Source organism: Podarcis raffonei, chromosome 2 (assembly GCF_027172205.1).
Source record: "Podarcis raffonei isolate rPodRaf1 chromosome 2, rPodRaf1.pri, whole genome shotgun sequence".
In the NCBI taxonomy this organism is placed as follows: domain Eukaryota; kingdom Metazoa; phylum Chordata; class Lepidosauria; order Squamata; family Lacertidae; genus Podarcis; species Podarcis raffonei.
In genome coordinates, this window is record NC_070603.1 from 72611864 (window position 1) to 72633528 (window position 21665).

General features: G+C 47.3%; 1 protein-coding gene across 1 annotated transcript; it reads left to right on the top strand.

The window, feature by feature from the left end:
• Nucleotides 1-552: 552 nt before the first annotated feature.
• Nucleotides 553-21465, top strand: IFRD2 (interferon related developmental regulator 2). Its single transcript, XM_053377436.1, has 12 exons — nucleotides 553-796; nucleotides 11416-11532; nucleotides 12505-12589; nucleotides 14178-14302; nucleotides 15359-15516; nucleotides 15673-15723; nucleotides 16902-17083; nucleotides 17282-17387; nucleotides 18513-18650; nucleotides 19251-19379; nucleotides 19507-19602; nucleotides 20123-21465. The coding sequence occupies exons 1-12, from the start codon at nucleotides 751-753 to the stop codon at nucleotides 20201-20203; spliced, it is 1314 nt and encodes a 437-aa protein (XP_053233411.1). The 5' UTR covers nucleotides 553-750; the 3' UTR covers nucleotides 20204-21465.
• The last annotated feature ends 200 nt before the right edge of the window (nucleotides 21466-21665 follow it).

Below are 21665 nucleotides of genomic sequence, written 5' to 3' on the forward strand. Positions count from 1 at the left end.
TGCTCCGATTTCTGCAGCCAGCCTGCTCTGTAATGCCACTGCATCCTCCTGCGGGGAGGACAAACGCTCCTCCTTAGCAATGCCGGTCCTTTGAGTTAATGAACTAAAGGTACGGTGACAAAATGGGACTTGAGAGAAATCCACGCCTCGGTCGCCAAGTCGCCGGGTTGGAAAGAAATCCGTCCTGAACTTCTGCATAATAAAGTTGTGGAATTTAATCCGCCTCCGCCCTCGCGCCATTTCCCCGCTAGAGAGCGCGAGCGCCAACACATTCCAGCGCCTAACTCTGCACGAGCCGCGCGGGCGACGCCGAAGCCACAGGTCCAGCCCAGGCGCCGAAACGTAGACCGCAGGCTTCTGGGAGTTGTAGTATGTTTGGGCCCTGCCAAGCGTTGCTAGTGCGCGCCTTGATCCGTGTGACTACGCTTCCCAGCAAGCCCCTGTGGTCAAGCCGCGCAGAGCATCATGGGGCTCGTAGTCCAGCCGTAGCGCTGTCACAAAGCTCGCTGGCTCAGCAAGGCGGGCCTGCCAGGACTCCAGCTCCCAGAGGACACGGCGGCGGCGGCACCGGCACCCGCTTGGAGGGAGGAGGAGGAGCGGGAAGAGGGCGAGTGATCTATCCAGAGAAGGAAGATGGTGGAGCAAGCGGCGTGGTTCCCTCGTCAGGCAGCAACCGGCCCCGTCAACCCGCAGCAGCGCAGAGATTCCTCCGGGCCCCGAGTCGCCTCCTGATAACCGCCCAGCCCGGCCATGCCCCGCTCACGCCGGGGCGACGGAGCCCGCCGGGGCGGCCGAGGTGAGCGCGGGGAGTCGGGGGCTGCTTCTCGCCCTCCCTCCGGCCGGGTTTGGCCGGGAGGTGGGGTGGCGGGCGCCGGAGTCACTCTGCTTAGGAGAAATAGAAATCCGGATCAGGTGCTTGGTCCGCGCGCGCTTCTGCTTCGCCCGGGGATCCCGGACAGCTGTTGCGCCGCGTGTCCGGACGAGGTTGGCGCGCGTTCGCCTGCGGGGCAGATCTCCACCTCCTCCGCCCAGACCAGTCTCTCCGCTGCCCATCTCTCTCTTCCGCAGGGCGGAGGGGCCCGGGTGTTGATGTGGGAACGGGGTACGAGGAGGGCTCAGTAGGCAGCTGCCCAGGCAGCCTCCGCGCCTCGACTAGAGAAGCGGGAGCCGCCCGAGCGGAGCTTCTCCAATGAAGGCATTTCAAAGGGTGCGGGGGGCTCTCGGCCCCACTGAGGAGTACGGGTGGTCTCCGGGCTCGTTGGGAGCACGGCTGTCCCCAACCCCTCACCACGTGGCATTTGAGAGAAGCCGCCCGGCTTCTCTGTTTCCTCGTTCTCCAGTTGCACATCCCGTCCCAAGGCGCCTTTCCCTTTCTCACTTCCTGCTGCCGCGCTTCACTGCAGAGCGGAGTGTCAAAAGGGCTTTAGTCCGACGCGTAAAACCATGGCGGTGTTTCCGAAAGTGACACGTGTATCTCTGTCTCATGTGCATGCATCCCCCTGCGTGCGAGGCGAAGCACATGCGTTCAGGCTTCCTGTTTTGCCCTGCTGTGGAAGTGCTTCTGAAACTCCCGAAGTGGCTTTGGCCTTTGCTGCTGGGCTTCACGGAGGCATCTGGTTGTCCGGTCTGGGTAGCATGAGATTGTCCTTTATGGGACTTTGGTATGATCCAGCAGGGCTGCCTATAACAGTTGAGCAATGGAAAACAATAAGCCACAAATTAAGCCTTCCAGATAAGAGGAAGGTGGAAAGAAACACAACTTGACAGAAGTAATTGCATGTTCCTATAGCATACATTTGTTCTGAAATGCTTATTCCATATCTTCTGGTTGCCACTTTCTAACCCCGGAGCAGTTCCTGGGGCAGATAGGGATGCATCTGATTAATCCATATGATAAACTGATTGCAGTTTGCTGATTTCTTTGGCCAGTTAGTAAGAAAGAATGCCCTTTCTTAGGACTTGTTGCTTTTATATAGCATAGCTTGGCTACTTGTAAGCAATAGTTCAGGCATGTGGGCTCACCCTTCTCTCTATTTGCATGCTCATCTAGCTTGTCTTACAGTTGGATGCTGGGCTTTTCCTGTTTGTTCTGCTGTTGCAGTCTTAGTTCTTACTGAGGTCGTAAACCTGTTTTGTGGTCCATACCACTTCAGGTGGGTGAGATCCCATAATTTACCACCATCCCCATCAGGGGTTGCCAGCATGGTGCCTACCTATCCTGGCAATGGTGCTCTTGAGGTCTTCCCCTGGTGCACCTCTCTCTCATAGCCCCATGGATGGGTCATGAGATGGATGAAGCTGCTGCCAGTGTAGATCAGGCATAGGCAAACTCGGCCCTCCAGATGTTTTGGGACTACAACTCCCACCATCCCTAGCTAACAGGACCAGTGGTCAGGGATGTTGAGAATTGTCGTCTCAAAACATCTGGAGGGCCGAGTTTGCCTATGCCTGGTGTAGATAATATTGAGCTAGATGGATAGCTGGCCTGACGCAGTATATAAGGCAGCTTCCTATGTACCTACTTCCAAGCTTGTGTCTTTTCAAGGCTCAGATTAATTCTACTCAATCTGATATTTATCCTTGTAAAAGCAAAGTGTGTGTTTGCACTCTTTTTGTCTGGGGGGAGGGAAGCAGAGAGGAGGCTGATCTGAAGGAGATCAGAGAAGTGACTTTAGGGGTGGTGCCTATTACATGTGCTCAAAAATCCAAATGTGCCCAAGGGCTTTAAAAAGTTAGTGACCCCAGACATGTAAGACAGTTCTCTGTACATAGAAAATAAGGGAGAAAAAATGTAAATTGCTCTGCATAGAGGGGCCTTCAGTCTGGTGGCAGCATGAAATAGTAGAGTCCTGGCATTGTTTTCGTATCTCGGAAACATCTAGGCTACAGAGAGTGATGGTTAAACTTTCTAGCTTCCAAGTCCATAAAGAAGCTAACCATATGTTATATACCTTGGTGTAAATCTCTTATCAGATGCTTTGCTTTCTTATAACAACCATTTGGTGACTGTGTTCTTTGAAGTGTTTATTTAAAGCAAATAATAGGCTCAAACTCAGGGTCAAATTCTCCCAAAGCAGCTTCCGGCATAAAAAATTCCAATGTGTAGTCAATAATCTGTTACCTAGATGCAATAACATTACCAAATTAGTGTTACTGTTGGTCATTCAAATCACAAACATTTCCAGAAAAATTATAAAATCAGATAAGCAGCTTAAAATTAATTCCTCTGTTTGAGAGATAGAGAGAAGGCAGTTTTAAACAAATGGCTCTTAAGGGCCTCCAGTGATGGAACCTTACATTGCTCAACTAGAAAATAATTTTACAGCTATGGGCCGCCACTGAGTAGTTCCTATTTATTGCTAACACATGAAACTGGAACAACCTTGAGAAGTGAAGCTCTGCTTTAAGCAATCTAAGCTGTTTGTGTCCAGACATCTTCAAGTTATAAGGTGTAATAGAGCAAATACGGGAGAGTGTGCAATTATAGAAGGTAAGCATTACGGTAGCTTTATTATCCTGTGTTTAATTCTTCAAAGTCTGTAGACACCTGGATTGACTGTATCTCACGCTGGTCAACCCCTGTGTAAAATTATAATCCTTGGCTGGAATTACCCGCTGTGTGACTTCTGTGTACCTTCTGGTATAGCTCAGGCCAGGCCAGTGTATGGCTCAGTGGGCCAAGCAGCATTGCTAGCCATCTAGGAAAAAATTCTGTTGTGGATGGCACAATAAAGTGAAATTATCTGGAAGGTTGGAAACAATTACCGTACATTTGTGGAAGGGTGGCTTTGCATTGTGCTTTTTTCTGTGCTGCTTTAAAAATTGCCTACAATGCGGTGGGTGGGTGGGGGAGGGAGAAAGAAACATAGCACTTTGTGACCTTTACAGGTGTACTAAACAAATTTGTTTGCCCCTAAGAACACACAGCTGTAAGTGTCCCAGTCCTTTTATGTTTACTTTTTGACATCAGCAGCGGGAGAAGCACCTGCTTCTTACCTGTGTGCTGTGGAACTCTCTGGGAATCAGCATCTGTCTTTCAGCTTGACTGTGGTGTCATCTGGAAAGTGTGCAATACTCTCTCTACAGATAGAAGCTGATGCTGCTTATGTAACAGTCTGGAAGCATGTGTATCCTGGGTGCTGCAATCCTCAAGTAGGTCTTTTTAGAATGTTATTGTGGAGGCAGTGCTGGAAGCATGTGTTGTGGTTCTAGAAACCTTTTGGAAATTGAAGCCTTTTTGTACTGTGGCAGTCAACAATAGCCTGGCCACAGTTATCCATGCTTGAGTAGCATCTTTGGCTTGGCTACTGCCTTGCATTGTTTGTGGGGTGAAAGGACTCTCAGAAGGCTGATTTGGTTTAAAATACAGCAGATAGGCTGCTGTCTGGCATGGACTACGTGAAACAGATCTCAGGCTTCCTTACGTTTTCAGCCATAATTGAAACTGTTCTTTTCTCCCATTGTTTCTGAGAGGACAGGCCTTTTCTGTGGTGGCTGCCTGCCTGTGGGCTGCCTTTCCTACGTCTGTATGCCCAACACCCAGTGTTGTGTTTTAAGCACCAGGTAAAAACATTTTTATGCACCTAAGTCTTTTAGTTCAGTGTGTGGATAGTGCTCTTTATTTCTTTGAATTACAGTATTTTAGTTGGGCGGGCTGTATGGTGAGATGTACTCTATGCTTTCTATTTAAGAGGTCTGTGACAGTATCCTAAAAAGAAAGCCTTACAGAAATGTCCTTATTTAGAAACCACCATTTTGTCTCTTCTTGCATTTTGTCAAGTACGCCTTTTACACTGGAGCTGCCTCCCAAACTCATCTCAGTAAGTTTCCCTCCCACTCTCCAAATGTTGTTGTGACTTTTCCTCACAGGCTTCCTTGCCGGTTCTAATCCATTTTTTAGCCTCCCTCTCTCTGCCTCTAGAGATGCTGGATTCCCATCAGCTCCATTCTGCATTGCCAGTAGCCAGGAATGGTTGGGAGTTGCAGTCCAGCAATACCTGAAGGCCTTCAGTCCCTCAACCCTGCTCTATCTAACTCCCATGTATTGCTTTACAGAAGACATTTGCTGTAGGCAAGAGCAAGGCACACTGGGTGCTAAGCATTTTTACATCCTGTTGATTTCAGTGGGAGTGTTAAACATATGCTGGATTCTGTTCTGTGAGTCTTAGCCTGTTCTATTTGCATAGTCTATCTTTATCTCCTGAGCTTGTAAGTCTTTGCCACCTAAGAATCCTGGCCTTTTGCTTTCCAATGGGCTGCTCTTGACAGGAATATCAGAGGCCTAGCAAGGCAAATACCACATGCCGAAGAGTGCCGTGAAAGAAAAGAGTGCTAGACATGATCTACACTAGAACCTAACTACACGCCATGTTATGCATGTGATTAGTAACCACGGGGTTTGTGTTTAAAAATTAAATAGTAGGAAGAGGTAGGTACCAGGATCAGCACAAAGCAAAGGGAAATGCAAGCTCTTCTTCCCCAGCCAACAGTCTCTGTGAAATTCCCAACCCCAGTGCAGCAATTAGCATTGGGAAAGCTGAGGCAGCAGTGAAAAATCTGCAAACCAGTAAGAAGACAATTACTTTATTAGGACTCACAAAATAGTGAGGTGGCTTTTAGGTGATGCAGAACTCCTCATCAGGCTGGGTGTTAAGCAAAGCAGATGGGGATGGGTGGAAAGGAGGGAGGGAGGGAGGGAAAGCTGGCTTGATGTCTGAAGCCACAGCTGCCTTTAATCACACTCCTGAAGGCGGAAGTCCTGTGCTGTAGTAGATTTGAGGCATAATTGGATTAGGCTGCACTAGGTGGCATGAAGGTGTTGGTGACATGCCTTCAGGAGCCACCCCAAGCCCCAAATGGTGCAAAGCCACTTTCTCCTTGCAGCTGGGCAGAACTCAATGTACTGTTCTTTTGGCATCTGCGGAGCAAAGCGTTTGCAGTCTCTCTGAATAAACACAACCTCAGCTGGATGAGTATGTTAAAGTTTGCACATGCATCTCTCCCCCACCCTTGGTAGTTTTGCTGGTAAATTATTGTTCTTGCGAGGGACACCGTGTGAGACGAAACCCTTTGCCCTGTTGTCTGTTTTGGGGCTGGAGTGCCTGCGTTCCTTATTGGCAGCTAGCAACCCCTGGAGTTGGCGGTGCAGAATGCTTGCTCCAGCCTCCCTTGCTGGGTGCCACGTGCTGCCCTGTTCATTGTGGGGCCCAGCTGTGTACTCAGCAATCTGCTTTCATCTGGCTGCTGTCACCAGTGCAGCCCTCTCCTTGTATGGGGCTTTGAGCCAGAAGCCTCTTAACCCTTGAGTGGCTTCTCCCTTGATGTCACGCCTGCTCAGCAAGCAACGCCTGCTGCTTTGGGTGATGATTCAGTAGCTTTTAGCATCCCAGCTATTTTGCAGTCTAGCTGGCTCCTAGGGGGGCAGGAATCAAATTCCCTTTCCTCTCCTCTCTCTCTCTCTCTCTCTCTCTCTCTCTCTCTCTCTCTCTCTCTCTCTGCTCCATTCTGCCATAGCCCTAAAACAGGGGTCAGCAAACTTTTTCAGCAGGGGGCCGGTCCATTGTCCCTCAGACCTTGTGAGGGGGCCGGACTATATGTTGCCATGATTATAACCCGCATTTTTGGCAAAAACCCTTATTGGGACCAACCCCAACGTTGCCCAAATGTGACTTTGGGAGGGTTCCCTCATACACCCACGCTGCTTCCTTTGTGTTTTATGCGTTGACAGTTATTATTTCTCTCGTAAGGTGGGGTGGGGAGCTGAGGTAAGCGTGCCATTCCTGTCAGCCCTGGAGAGTGTTTGCGCATGTGTGGGTGAAGGGAAAAGCCGTTTGCCACGCTAAGTCAGGCTGGTGCCACTCAAGCAAAAACGCTCTTTTCCCCACGTGAAGGAAGACGAGGCGGTGACTATTTACCTTTCAATGGCTCGCACCATGTAGCTAATGAGCAGCCTCCCCAGCAGAGTGCAGAACTGCTTTGGAGTGCAGCCGCCCAGGTGCTCCCTGCTTCCTTTGGTGGGGAGCACCGCCACCACAGACTGAGGGTCCTCCGAGCCCCTGCCGCTGCAACGGCCCTTCCTGAGGTCAGTCGTTGGCAGCTCCATGGTGGAAATCCGAACTGTGGCTCCTTTTCCCTCTTCCCCACCCCAGAAGAAAATATTGCTGCGTGCAACGGACGGAGAAGGGGCTTGTCTCAAGCAGCCACCCACCTCACTTTTGACCCCCAAACCTGGCTGCGTTGCAAAAACCATTGTGCACACATGCTGTGCCGGCTGCCTGGATTCCTGGACCGTCCGCGGGCCAGATCTAGAAGGCAGTTGGGCCTGATCTGGCCCGCGGACCTTAGTTTGCCAACCCATGCCCTAAAGCCTCAGTCCTTGTCCTTTTCTAGCCTTGTCTTTTTCAGTCTTTGGCATTTCCACGACTGCTGTTTTTAATAGGAGATAGCAAACAGATTCAGTCTCTTGTGCAACCCAAAAGCCAGGATGTCCTAACACATTTCATCAGGCACAGCAGTGCTTTTCTACAAACGTGACGTCTGAAACAATGCTGTCGAATTGTTCTGAGCTGTTTGACTGAGCCATTGTCTGCCAGTTGTAACAATAGCCTTGCTTTTCTGTACAGTTCTGCTTTGGGTTTGCTTTCTGTGCTTTAAAAATAAATAAATTAAAAGCTTGTCTATGGTAGCTCATTTGACACTATCATGGCAGCATCTTTGTTGTTCCATGCTAATCCCCACCAACACATTTGGGCTGCATTCAGCCTAATGGATCACAGTTTCTGCGAGCGTAGCAGGGGAAGGACGGGTGGCCCAGCGTAGCAGCTTGGCTGCCTTCCAAGGCTGCTTCCTCCTTGGCTTCTGCTTGGGGCTAGTTGAGGTGACAGAGCTCTCTCAGGCGGCTCAGCTGCTCCAGGGTGCCCTGCCTAGGATCCTTTGCACCTGTCCGTCAGGGTAAGGCAACTGCTGCGATCTGTGGGCAGACGCGGCCCTTGAAGTCATTCTACTGCAGCAGGAATGAAATTAACGCAGTTGTTGGTCCAGTCCGGTGTGATTTTGATTAGCTGCTGATACAGTTCAACAGTTGGGAGTGTGAACTTGGACCTGTGAAGCATCTGCTGGAATCCAAGTTTATTCAAGGCCACACTCTGTGGCACTGAGTCGTCATTCCCTATGCCATGAGTGTTGACTGACTGTGATGAAGATGGTGGGTGGACAGGAAGTTTAGAAGCATAATAAAGTAATTTGCACACAAATGATAAATAGCAACGACGATAGTGTAGACCACCTTTCCCCAATCTGGTGCCCTCTTGAGGTTTTGGACTACAACTCCCATCATTCCTAGCCAAGATGGCCTGTGGTCAGAATAATGGGAATTGTAGTTGGCAACAGCTAGAGAGTACCAGGTTGGAAAATGCTGGTGTAGACATTGAGTTTTCAGCATGTTTCCCCTCCCCCTTGGAACTGAGGTGGTTTGATAGTGGATTTTGGCATATGTAACTATCACCTCAAGCATAGGAAGCTATGTATTTCTGTCTGCAAATCTGGAGTCCCCAGTTGGTTACCCAATGCCTTCCCCAATTTAAGACTAGACAGAATCCTAGAGTTGGAAGGAACCACAAGGGTCATCTAGTCCAGCCCCCTGCAATGCAGGAATCATTTGCCTAACGGGGTTCAAACTCATGATCCTGAGATTAAGAGTCTCATGATCTACCGATTGAGCAATCCCAGCTAATAGCTGACTGAGACTATTCTGTGCCATTTCTTTACCTGCCTACTATCGTTGGGGTGGTGGTGGGGAGGGATGTTCCTCCTCCAGTTATTGAAGAATTGAGATCCCTGGTTAAACTTGCAGAAGAGATGAGGATTAATTTTATTTGCAGATTACAAGAAGGTCATGCCAAACCCTGGCTGAAATGAGCCCCCGGTATTAACCCCTCTATGCTTCTAAGTCATTTGGATCAATCTGAATTTAATCATGCATTTTATGAAGTTGTGCTCTGTGTGTATTGATTGTGGCAGTGCTAGGTTGTTTTGGTTTTGCAATTTTATCATAGCCTATGGATGAAACAAATAAACTAACAAACTGAAGCCGTCCTATTATGTTTTTGCCTTCACCACGATACTCCATTTTCTTAACCACTTGCTTCTCAACTTGGCTACTTCTGTTTATATCTCTTTGAAAACAATCATAACTATGAATTTACCTAAGCATCTTTTCCTGGTAGCTTTAAATAGTTCTAGAATGGATCCAACTCACCTTATTTCTTTGGGTGCTGAAAAATCATTTGACAAAATATATTGGCAGTTTTTATTTGTCACTTTGTAAAAATTTGGATTTCCTCAGGAATTTATGAAGTGAATTAGAATTTTATACACCTCTCCTAAATTGTATGAACAAATGGTTCCTACAGATCCAGATTTTAACCATATGGGGATTAATGGCTGAATAACAAAAGTGGACTTTGAGTCCTTATGGTGGCTAAGAAACTTATCCTTTTTTGCTATCCACCATCTATTACACAATGGTTTAGAGACCTTACTTCCTTGGTTACATATTTGATATAGGCGCCAATCTCATGCAGATACCTATCTGGACATGTCGAACGCTTATATTAACTTGCATGTCTATTTTAAAATCCATGTACTGATGGGCATTGTATTTGCAATGGGAACATATGGCAGTTTGTTAATAGTATATTATTATTTTCCTTTTTTTCAGTAGTTTGCTTATTTTTTTCTTCCTCTTTTCTGTTCCTTGTTAAAGCTGCAAGCAAATAAAATAATTTTTTTAAAGCTCTGGTCCCTTAAAGTCAAAAAGGGTTAAAAGGGGGCCCCCTTCATCCCCTTCCATGTGGTTCTGATTATCTCCTGGTCCAGGCCTTGAACATTTATCAGTAGGGTGTGTCGAAGCTGACAGTGCTGACTTTAACCAAAGGCAGTAGCCGGCTAATAGCTATCCAGGGATGTCAAGGGATTGGGCAACTCGTCTTGCTTTAGGTGAGTGGGAAAACAGGGTTGTCCACCCTTCCTTTCCTGACAGGTGACTGCAGTTTTTCTGCAGCAGAACTGCCCTAGCTTACTTTACCATTAAGGCTTATGCAGTATAGTCTTGGACAGTATCATTGTTCACTGGAGCTTGTGAGATTGAGGTTTCATAGAAGCATCTTAGACTTGTTCTTTACAACAAAAAGAAGCATAGTTGGTTAAAATGAAGGTGCCATTTTGGTTGTTGTTTAGAAGGGAAATGCAGACACAGTTAACAAGTCAGGGTGCATACAGATAATCACTTACTAGGCAACAGCACATCACAGTCTTCATGGAACTACTTGATAGGGCATATGAGCCCATATAAACAAACCATTCTGCAGTTGCTTGTTTGTCTGTACAGTCATACCTCGGAAGTCGAACGGAATCCGTTCCAGAAGTCTCTTCGACTTCCGAAACGTTCAGAAATGCAGGCGCGCTGGAAACAATAGCGGAAGCTGTGCCAAACGTTTGGCTTAAAAAAAAAACACGTTTGGAAACCAGAACACTCACTTCTGGTTTTCGATCGTTCGGGAGCTGGAACATTCGACTCCTAAGGCATTGTTCAGGAGCCGAGGTATGACTTTGTTATCCTGGCACATGGTTAGAAAGTTGTTTCTGCACAAGTACAAAGTAAATGAAATGGTTATCTATATGGGTTCCATGGCATTGTCCTGCCAAATGGTGAAGATTAGACAAGGGCCATAACTTAATGGTAAAATATATGTCTCAGGTTCAATCCTTGGCATCTAATCATCATCATCATCATCATCATCATCTGGGCGGCTCACAACAGAACATTAAAAACAATAAAACATCAAACATTAAAAACTTCCATAATCAGGGCTGCCTTCAGGTGTCTTCTAAAAGTCTGTTGTTCCTGGGCATCTGATGGGAGGGCGTTCCACAGGGCAGGCACTACTACTGAGAAGTCCCTCTGCCTGGTTCTCTGTAACCTCACTTCTCACTGTGAGGGAACCTCCAGAAAGCCCTCAGAGCTGGACCTCAGTGTCCAGCTGGGAAAGATTTCTGTCTGAAACCCTGGAGGGCAGCTGCCAATCAGTCCAGACAACACTGAGCTAGATAGGACAATGGTCTGAGTGCTCCTGCTTTCCCAGATTTCTGATTAGGTGCAGAAGTGTGGCAAATATCTCGTCTACTTTGAGTGGGCACTTAGCTTGTTAAGTGGCGGATTTCATACCATGGTAAATTCCTTTTTTGCAAATAGTCATCTGTAATCCCCCTTGGTCACAGGTAGGGAAAAGGAAGACCCTGTCTCATGCTCCACATTCTTCAGGCAGGGTGCATTCTAGGGAAACACAGCATGCATCCTGTAAATCATGCAGGTGAACGTCTCACTTGTTCTGACCCTTTCTCCTCTCTTCCGCTTAGGAGCTCACCGGATTGCAAAGATGGAGTCTCAGGCCAGTGATGATGAGGCAGCCAGTGATGTGCTGAGTCACTATAGCAGCGCCAGTGAGACGACCAGTGTGACTGAAGAAGTGACAGGTGAGGGTGGGCAGAAGTTAGGGACGGAAACCCTGGCCTTCTGTGTATTGAGCAAAACTTTAGATTTTGTAAGCACTACTTTCAAACCTCAGGAAGCTCCGCACAATAGTGTTTTTTCTTCCTGGAATTTTTTTTCACCCATTAGAATTTAGAGGGATGTGTGTGATAATTTTGGGGGTACAGGGTGGGGAGTCATTGAGAAGGAAGACTTGCTGCTCTACAAAAAAGATTGGGGACAGGAGAATACGTGAGCTTTTTAGCAAAACTTCCACCACATGTTCAGGTTTGTTAGAATCTCCTCCAGGTCATAAGACAGGGAAAGGTGACAAAATTTGGTTATTTTGGGTTGCAAATTACATTAGCAGATAACATCTGCAGACTAATTCACAAGCTTGCAAAAAAAAAGAAAAGAGAAGAAAAACCACCTCACACAACAAACTGGTATGTGGAGTGTCTTAGAATAAAAATAAAGAGTTTTAGGATGCTGTAATGGATGTGATATACCCCGCCATGTGACCACATAATAGGCACACTTCCAGAGACACCGCTTTGTAAGCATTGTATGAAATTTTTCCACCGAGTCAGTACTCAAAGTGGCTTTCAACAAAGCAATTAAAAGCATGGATGGCTTAAAAAAATGGTTGTGGGTGGTTTTTTTTTTTTGTTTTTTGTTTTGCTGTTACTAAACCTTCATTAATTACAGTATAATTCCATTTGAGCTGATACAGTTAAATGTCACATCAGTTGCCAGGACAGTTCATAACTCAAGACTGGTCAAAAGCCTGTTGAACAAGCGTCTCGAACATAAAACCTGTTGAAATGCTACGATAAAGAATCCACTGGCATTTCTGCCAGCACTTTCAACCCTTGCTCCCCTTTCTTTAGGGGTACAAGATCTGCAGGCTGTGGGTCTGGGTGTTCCAATCTTTGACGCTTTCCTCCCCTGCTCCCATTTTTTCTCTTTTTCCACAGGAGGTGAAGCAGTGGATGAGCAGGCGCAGCAAGAGGAGGTGGAAGATAAACTGAAGGAGTGCATTGACAATGTGATGGACAAGAGGTGAGGCTCATCGGCTGTTTTTAAGCTAAATTCAGATGTTGTGCCAAACCATGGCTCTGGAAGCTTATTCCATGCCCCCTGAGGATCATAGAATCATAGAGTTGGAAGAGACCACAAGGGCCATCGAGTCCAACCCCCTGCCAAGCAGGAAACACCATCAGAGCACTCCTGACATATGGTTGTCAAGCCTCTGCTTAAAGACCTCCAAAGAAGGAGACTCCACCACACTCCTTGGCAGCAAATTCCACTGTCGAACAGCTCTTACTGTCAGGAAGTTCTTCCTAATGTTTAGGTGGAATCTTCTTTCTTGTAGTTTGGATCCATTGCTCCGTGTCCGCTTCTCTGGAGCAGCAGAAAACAACCTTTCTCCCTCCTCTATGTGACATCCTTTTATATATTTGAACATGGCTATCAAATCACCCCTTAACCTCCTCTTCTCCAGGCTAAACATGCCCAGCTCCCTTAGCCGTTCCTCATAAGGCATCGTTTCCAGGCCTTTGACCATTTTGGTTGCCCTCCTCTGGACACGTTCCAGTTTGTCAGTGTCTTTCTTGAACTGTGGTGCCCAGAACTGGAGTACTGTGTCCAGTTCTGGGCACCACAGTTCAAGAAAGACACTGACAAACTGGAACGTGTCCAGAGGAGGGCAACCAAAATGGTCAAAGGCCTGGAAACGATGCCTTATGAGGAACGGCTAAGGGAGCTGGGCATGTTTAGCCTGGAGAAGAGGAGGTTAAGGGGTGATATGATAGCCATGTTCAAATATATAAAAGGATGTCACATAGACATCCTTTTATGCTCAGTCCTCCCTGGATTGCTGTTGTTTTTTCCTCACTCCTTTAAAGTTTTCCCTCCCAAAAGTTACTTTTAATTCTGGAAAGTAGTTTTGATTCCTCCAAGCCTGCTCTTACGTACAGAAACATAACACTCATCACTTGGGCTGCCTAAGAGGCGGTGGTCAGAGAACTGTGTTCCCTGTTAGCGTATAGACTGCTTCAGTGGTAAACAGCCAACCGGGATAGGCTGGGTGCAGCTCCATTGAGAAGAACTTGGCAGAAGTGCACACAGCGCTTGGCACTTCTCCTCACTACAACGGTATGAATTACTGCTGCCCTTCTGGCCATGCAGCCTTGATTATTCAGAGTGAACGTCTGAACTGGGGTGGTGGTCTGCACAGTCCGCAGAACATCATTGACTTAGCGTATGTTCTGATCTCTGTCACACCATGGAATTATTAGGAGGTACACACTGGTATATATCATGTATACTTCTGGTGTAGTTCCTGATACGCAGAAGCGGTTGGTTCTGAACCTCAGAACTATACACTGCCCTCCCCCAGTCACAAAAGGTATGCTTCTTGTGCAGTTCAGAGCGCATGCCATGTACCCGTTAACTTCACACTGAATCAGTATGGGTTTTGTAGCAGGTGAAGAATTTGCTGAACTGGTCAGAAAGATGAAGTAAACCTGCAGAATCGTTCAGAGTGAGCTGACTTTATTTGGCACTGAACTTGGATTCTTGTGAGGAGGGCTGCACATTCATGGCTCTTGTTATGACTCCCATCCCTCTCTTTCTGACATCTTTCCAGTGCCAAGACACGGCAGGTTGCTCTAGAGAGCCTGCGACTGGCCTTCTCCTCCAAGACGCTCTTTGACTTCCTGTTGGAACGCAGGCTCACCGTCACGGACTCCTTAGAGAAGTGCCTGAAGAAAGGTGGGTCTCTGCAACCTTTAGTACAGCACCATGATGTAATACTGACGGACTTGATCCAGCCTAACCAAAGCACTTCCAAGTCCCATTTGGTTTTAGCAGGAGAAATGAGCACCTGCTTTAATTAAATCTCTCCCACTGAAAACAACTGGGCATGAAAGTGGTGTGGGTGGATTGTGTTGGCAGTTTCATACTTTTCTAAATAAGGTAACTTCTGGTCATTTTTATTGTCCTTTTGTAATTTGGTACTTCTGTTAAGCATAAAGATTGTTAAGTTACCATATCTGATGCATAATAATAATAATAATTTATTATTTATACCCCTCCCATCTGGCTGGATTTCCCCAGCCACTCTGGGCGGCTAATGTAAACATTTCCACATAAGTTGTCATCCATCGTTAACAACCACCATATAAGATAGGCTAGTGCGATTATCCCCTTGTTACAAGTGGGAGCAGAGGGCGACTGCAACTCGCCCCAGGTTTACTGTGAATTTTGAACCAAGGCTTCCTGGCTCTCTCACAAAATGAGGCATGTTAGTGCTGCTGTTCTCCCATCTGTGAAGGACTAGTAGGTTTCTGTGACATCTCCATTGTTATATGGCAAAGGGATAGAGCTTTACTTCTCTATGTTCATTTTAACACCTTGCGTGCTTCTTGCCTGCCCTCTTGATGTTGCCTTTGAAATACCCTCTGCATCAGAGATGGTGAGTCTTTGCAACCCTCCCAGATATTGGGCTACAACTCCCATCAGCCTCAGCCAACATGGCCGATGGTCAGGGATGATGGGAGTTGTAGTCAGACAACATCTGGAGGGCCACAGCATCTTTGTCCCAGTTCTACATCCTGTAGGCAACCTTTTGCCTTTAAAACTGCTTTGGAATATTGTGAGACAGTACTGCGCCAGCGGCTGAAAAGATGCCGCTTTTGGTGCTCTGTGCCCCCACAATTCATAAGTTTCATAACTGTCCCGTGTTCCCTGTTTTCTTGCACATGACTAGCGCTGTTTTGAATATTTTGCATGAGGGGGAAAGACAGCTTATTCTCTTCCTCCTCTCAGGTAAAGGGGAGGAGCAGTCCCTTGCTGCTACTGTCCTTACACTACTGTGCCTTCAGATGGGCTCGGGGCCCGAGGGGGAGGAGGTGTTCCGCAGCCTGAAGCCCCTCCTCACCACCATCCTCACAGACTCCTCGGCCAGCCCAGTTGCTCGGCAAAGTGTGAGTAGCACCTCTTTTCTTCTGCCTCGGAGCAAACCTTGTGGGAGGGAGATGTTACTGGGCACTCTGGGAAATGGTTTCTTAAAATGGCTACTCGGAATGGCTTTGACATTGCCTTATCCTGTCTTCCTTTTTCTCTTCCGTCTCCCCCGGTAGTGTGCCACTGCTCTTGGGATGTGCTGCTACATCGCTGCTGCAGACATGGAGGTAACTTACACTAACGCTTTAACTTGACAGGCGGTAGCTAGTGAAGCAAGAACCTAGATCTCCCTCCCCTCCTGTATGGGGTGGTGTAGTAGTAGGGGTCAGCAAACTTTTTCAGCAGGGGGCCGGTCCACTGTCCCTCAGATCTTGTGGAGGGCCAGACTATATTTTTTTTTGGGGGGTGAACGAATTCCCATGCCCCACAAACCCAGAGATGCATTTTAAATAAAAGGACACATTCTACTCATGTAAAAACATGCTGATTCCCTGACCGTCCACGGGCCAGATTTAGGCGATTGGGCCCGATCCAGCCCCCGGGCCTTTTTGTCTACTCATGACTAGAGTGTCAACACCCTGTCTTTGAATACTAATCCTTGGAGTTTGTCAGGTCTAGATTAGTTGTAAGAGTGCCCGACTCCACCATGCTCTCAAATTGTTTCAGAGAGTATTTGTTACTTTCTGAAAAGTGGTTAGCCAAGTATTGAGCCCCTTAAGTGTTTTAGGGAAGCCATTCATTTTGCATTGAGAAACAGCCCCTTGACTAGAGATTCCTTGCATAACTCAGTCTATTGAGACTCTTCCATAGTCCCTTCTGATTAAATAGCTCCTGGTTTTTCCACCCACAGTTTTTATCCTATGCTGCTTCTCTGGTATACCGCTTAGCTATTGCTTTTGTAGCTACACAGAGGACTGGCTACCTCACTACTGGTAGAGCCAATTCCTTTTGGATCAGCCCAGAGAGGTGGGACTAAGATGAGCTGCTCTCTGCATTAGGTCATGGTCATAGCTGGACTTATCTATTCAGGTTGAAACTGTTTAAGGCTTCATTCACCAAAATGGACTCATTCTTCATGCGCAGGAATACTTAACAGATTTACAAGGGGAAAGCACATACTGTTAAGTGCTTTGGGGTGTGCGTTTCATTTCTAGAATTTAAGAGAACTAGAAAAAGCACTTAGGGTATCATAGAACTTTAGGGGGTGCAGTCTACCCAACTTTCCTGCATTGGCAAACCTGGCTCCCTCAGAGTTGATTGCCAGCAATGAGCCCAGATTGTGTGCCACCCTGAAGCCCCAGCGTAGTTCACCAGAAACTTAGACACTCTTCTGGTTTATTGTATCCTTTTTAGTTTCTCTTATTGTTTCTGTGAGAACTGACTGATCACTTCCCACCCCCTTCAGGACTTGGTTTCCTGTCTTGCCTGCCTAGAAGGCATCTTTGGCAGTTCCTGCAGCACGGATGCCAGCTTGGTGCCCTCTCATCACAGTCCTCTGCTCCAGACCTTGCATTGCAATGCACTCCAGTCATGGTCTCTGCTCCTCACCATCTGCCCAAGCACCCAGATCAAGAAGATCCTGGACAAGTGAGTGTTGAGATTGAGTGTAGGGAAAGAAGTGGGGAAGTAGCTTCCCCACACCGTGGGCTTGATGATCAGAATGGGGAAGGGGCTTCCCATGGGCATCTGGTTGGCCACTAAGACCAGGATGCTGGACTAGATGGGCCACTTGCCTGATTGAGCAGGGCTGTTCTTACATTCTTACCTTGTGCTCTCCTTCTACAGTCACTTACCCAAGTTGCCTCTGATGCTGTCCAGTGATAACGTCAACCTTCGGATTGTGGCAGGGGAAACGATTGCACTGCTCTTTGAACTGGCTCGAGACATGGAGGTAGGATATAGCACTTCCTGATATTTGCACGCACACATGTGAGGTCCCTCTTCTGCTTGTGACCATTCTCTATTGGAGGCAATATTGCACTGAACACCAGCTTCTAGGGAGCAGAAACGTCTGCTGCCTTTGTATCACAGAGCCCTGTGATTGCCCATTGTGAGAAACAGGTTGCCGGACTAGATAGGCCTTTGGTCTGGTGCAGCAAGGCTCATCTTGGCTTCTTGTGGCCCCAAGGCCTTTGCCAATAAGCTGGGGGGGGGGGCGACTTAAGAAGATCCCTTCTGGATCAGGTCAATGGCTGATCTACTCCAGCCTCCTGTTCCCACTGTAACCAACCAGATGCATATGGGAAGCCTGCAAGCTGGTTGGAAGACCCAGTGAAGAAAATAATAATCACAGTAATTCCAAATCTATCAACTTCCAAGTTTCATTCCCTGTGTGCACACGAACACACACACGCTCTCTTAGTGTCTTAGGATATGATAATCATTTGAGGCAAACCCTGCAATCTCCTTTGGCTTTGTGTTGATAAAAGACTGCCTTAGAAAATTTAATCTTGAGTAAAATGCTGTCCCTCTCAAAATTTGTGAGTCTATACGAGGAAGGGGTGGATTGGTCTACTTTTTTGTCTTTGTCCATTTTGTACATATTCATGAGTTGTTTCGTATGCAGCCATCTTTTTATTGCAAAACACTCCTTTTATCCTAAAATATACATTTTCTAAATGTATGTCAGCACATTGTTGCTGTTTTTTTGAACTGAGCATTGAATTGCAAAATTCATAAGTGTGAAATCCAAATGGTAAACTAATTTCCAATCTACACATTAGTCCAGGAGGTTGGGTTGCAGTGGAATTCACATGAATTGAATTCCTCAGATCCCTAGATCGGAGGCATAGGATCCCATTCCTTAAGTGGATGTGGACTGATAAAAGACTGATAAAAGTACATGCCTGGACAGCAGGTGCCGGGAGCCCCATTTCAGGCCACAGAGAGTTTCCCGAAGGAGTTGTGAGATACAGATACAAAAAGTAAAACCTTTGCACCTCTCGCTGCCTTTTGAGTGGCCTGCAAGTTGAAGCTTCTGCTTGACGCCGTTCATCTTTTTTTTTTTTTGTCCTAGGAGGATTTCTTTTATGAAGACACTGACCTGCTCTGCACAAAACTGAAAGCCCTGGCCACAGACAGCAACAAGTACAGAGCCAAGACCGACCGGCGCAAGCAGCGCTCCATCTTCCGCGATGTGCTGCATTTCATTGAGGTGCCTTGCCTGGCTCATGCCGCCCTTGCCTAGTTCAGAAGAGGGCTCCTCCCTCCGCATTGCTTCAACCATTAGATTTCCCAGAAGAACAAGGTGCAGGGACTTGAGGGCCTTTATAGAATTGCACTCCTTTAACTCCAGCTTTGTGATGCACAGACTGCGACTATTCTGAGGAAAAATGCACTCTGTGCATGTTTCAGAGCCATTCTCCTCTTTTTTTGCCCTCATAATGTTTCATGTGTTCCAAGCTTATGACCTGGTCTTCAAAATCTGTCTCACGTGGGCTTACCCTCACGTTCCTGGAAAGGGAGGAAGGGAGCCTGCCAGTAGAGGGTTTTCTCTGTGAGCACTTAGGGCTGCTCTCTTGTCCTGCTTTCCAGGGCATAGTATCCCTGGGGTAGGCACTGAGGTAGTGCTGGTACTTGCATGAAATGCCTGTGAGTAGCTTTCTTCTGCTGTGAGGTAGTGTCCATAAAGCCGCCACTCTTAAGAAGCATTCAGAGAGACAACATGGTGCTGAGCTTTGCTTGTGAGATGTGGGGTGGGATGAACTTCTCTTTCTCTACGGAGTCTCCAGCTGCCTTTTCTTCCCTGCTCCAGAATGGGGAGTGCCATGAGGAGACTATCAAGTTTGGACTGGAGTGTATGTATGTGGACAGCTGGGCAAGGAGGAGAACATACAATGCCTTCAAAGAGGCTCTTGGCTCTGGGGTCAGGCACCACCTTCAGGTAAGGGCAGAAGAGTCCACGTGGCGCTCCTAAGGTTTATTCCTTGCCTTTGTGCTGGTCTACCTGGGCTGCTGTTCCCTCAGCTCCAAGATTTTCCACCTAATGGGTGTTGTCGTCTTGCCCACAGAACAACGAGCTCCTGCGTGAGATATTTGAGCTGGGCCCCCCGCTAGTGCTGGATGCTGCGGCTATTAAAGCCAGCAAGATATCACGTTTTGAGAAGGTACGTCAGCGGTGCTCCTAATATTTCTGCTACCATTAGCTCCCTTGCTTTGCTTTGTTAAGGTTCGATGTTTTTTACTTCTCTACAACACCAGCAAACCTGTGTGCATCTTTCCCCACCAATGGCAGCTTGCCATAGATAGCCTATTTCCTAGTAACAACCTTTAGGTTATGTGACCACTCTGGCCCTCTAGAGAAATGTGCAGTGGCAAAGCCAGATTATGGCTGAAATGCAAGCCTTCAGATGGTGTGGAGGTGACATGTAGAAACAAGTAAATGTGTGTGTTTTAGGCAGGGGGTGAGGGGTGTGTGTGAATGTAATATAATAAAACCAGGTGCTGGGGGGAGAGGAGAGGGGGTTCTTGCCATGCCTGTGAATGCCCCTGAGGCATAGCCAGCAACTTCTGCAGACGCAATGTTGTACTACATGTCTCTTTTGGTCTGATTTGGCAGAATTTTTCTGATGTTCCCTCAGCTAATTTCCTCCTCTGTCTCTCTTTCTCTTTCTGCCTCCCCACCAGCACCTCTACAACTCGGCTGCTTTCAAGGCCCGGACGAAAGCAAGGAGCCGTGTTCGAGATAAGCGAGCCGACGTCCTTTGAGGGAGGCTTGTTTCCTCCTCCTCCTCTTGCTGCTGCTGCTGCCGCCTTCCATTCAAGCCAATGCGCTACAGACCTGGAACACTGTGAACCTTGTGGGTGGAGGGAGAGCCTGTGGCAAAGGAGCCCTCTTGCCTTCGCTCTTTACGAAAGCTGGGCTTGTGCCATGCCCCCCTCTGCTCCCCCACCATTGTCTGGGGGCTTTTATATATGTACAGAATAATATTTAAATGTCTCGAATGTTTGAATCGTGGCGGGGTGGCAATGGGCAGGTGCCATTTTTATTTTTTTAACCAAAAAAAAAAAAATCTAAGCGAGGTTGGGAAGTGGGGAGGCTTGTTTTTCCTCCCCTCTGCTTTTTTAAGCCAGTGATTCTTTTTTTAAAAAGCCCCATCTTTCCCCCTGTCTCTGATGCTGAACACATCCTGCAGTTGCCGTTGCAGTGTGCGCAGTGAAATCAAGCACTAGATCTTCCCACCCCCTTCCGCGGTGAGAACTTCCAGTGAGATACCCAGTGCAGGAGGCTGGCTTAGTTGTAAGGCTAAAGACTGCAGTTGTCCAGGATGGAGGGTGGCGAAAGTACTGGCTTGAGGTTTGGTGCCTTGGGTTCTTCCCCTCCGGTGTTGAAGATACTTTGCCTTTGGGTTGAATGAAATGTACACTAGAAATCAGTGTGGTTGTTTATTAAAGGCTGGGCTGACAGCACCATGAAAGGGGCTGTACCTCTTCTCTGCTCATGCAGCTGCTATTTTCCGCAGCCTCTCTCTGACACCCTGCCCATCACTGTCTTTAACTCTGTTCTCTCACGTGATTATAACGCTCAGTTTTGCTCCGCACTTGCATGGCTGCTGCTTCTCTTTTCTTCTTCTTTGATGGCAGAATGAAAAGCCTCAGGGCAAAGAAAGGGCCCGTCCTCTGGCCATCCTGGCAAAGCTCCTCCTCATAGTGGGGCATGTTCCCCTGTTGTAGGAGAAGGGTCCTGTGGCTTATTTGGCTGGTGTAAAGTTGGTGTGCGGTGCTTTGCTCTGCTCAGTGGGCCCTCCTGTCTTCAGAAAGCTGGATTCTGTAAGCATATATTGCATAATTTATTTTAAGGCTGCTATGTGGTGGTGGTGGTGAGCTATACAGGGGTCCCATTACTTTGACAGCTGCAATTCTTGCTATCCCTCATCATTTTTTGCAAAGCATGGTCTACGTGCTTCCTCTTTTGTGCAGCTGTAAAGACTGATATCCAGATTAATATATAAGAGGAGTGATCTGGACCAGCTAGTTGTATTATGTTTCCATTGATTTCAGCGCGGCTTAGGTGAAACTAACTTAGTTTGGATCAGATCCTGTATAAATATATACTATGCTTGTGCTCTCTCTTTCATTCACATACAACTACATATTCTTAGGAGGTTGGATTCTGTGCCTAAAGTTAGTCTGTGTTTGTGCAGTGCTCACTTGCACAGAAACCTAGCCT

Bases quoted from the DNA above. Each gene is read 5' to 3' on its own strand.
- IFRD2 (XM_053377436.1), top strand. From the start codon at position 751: ATGCCCCGCTCACGCCGGGGCGACGGAGCCCGCCGGGGCGGCCGAG. The intron at 14,303-15,358 runs GTGGGTCTCTGC...TCCTCCTCTCAG, and splicing joins AGAGAAGTGCCTGAAGAAAG to GTAAAGGGGAGGAGCAGTCC. The intron at 17,084-17,281 runs GTGAGTGTTGAG...CTCCTTCTACAG, and splicing joins ATCAAGAAGATCCTGGACAA to TCACTTACCCAAGTTGCCTC.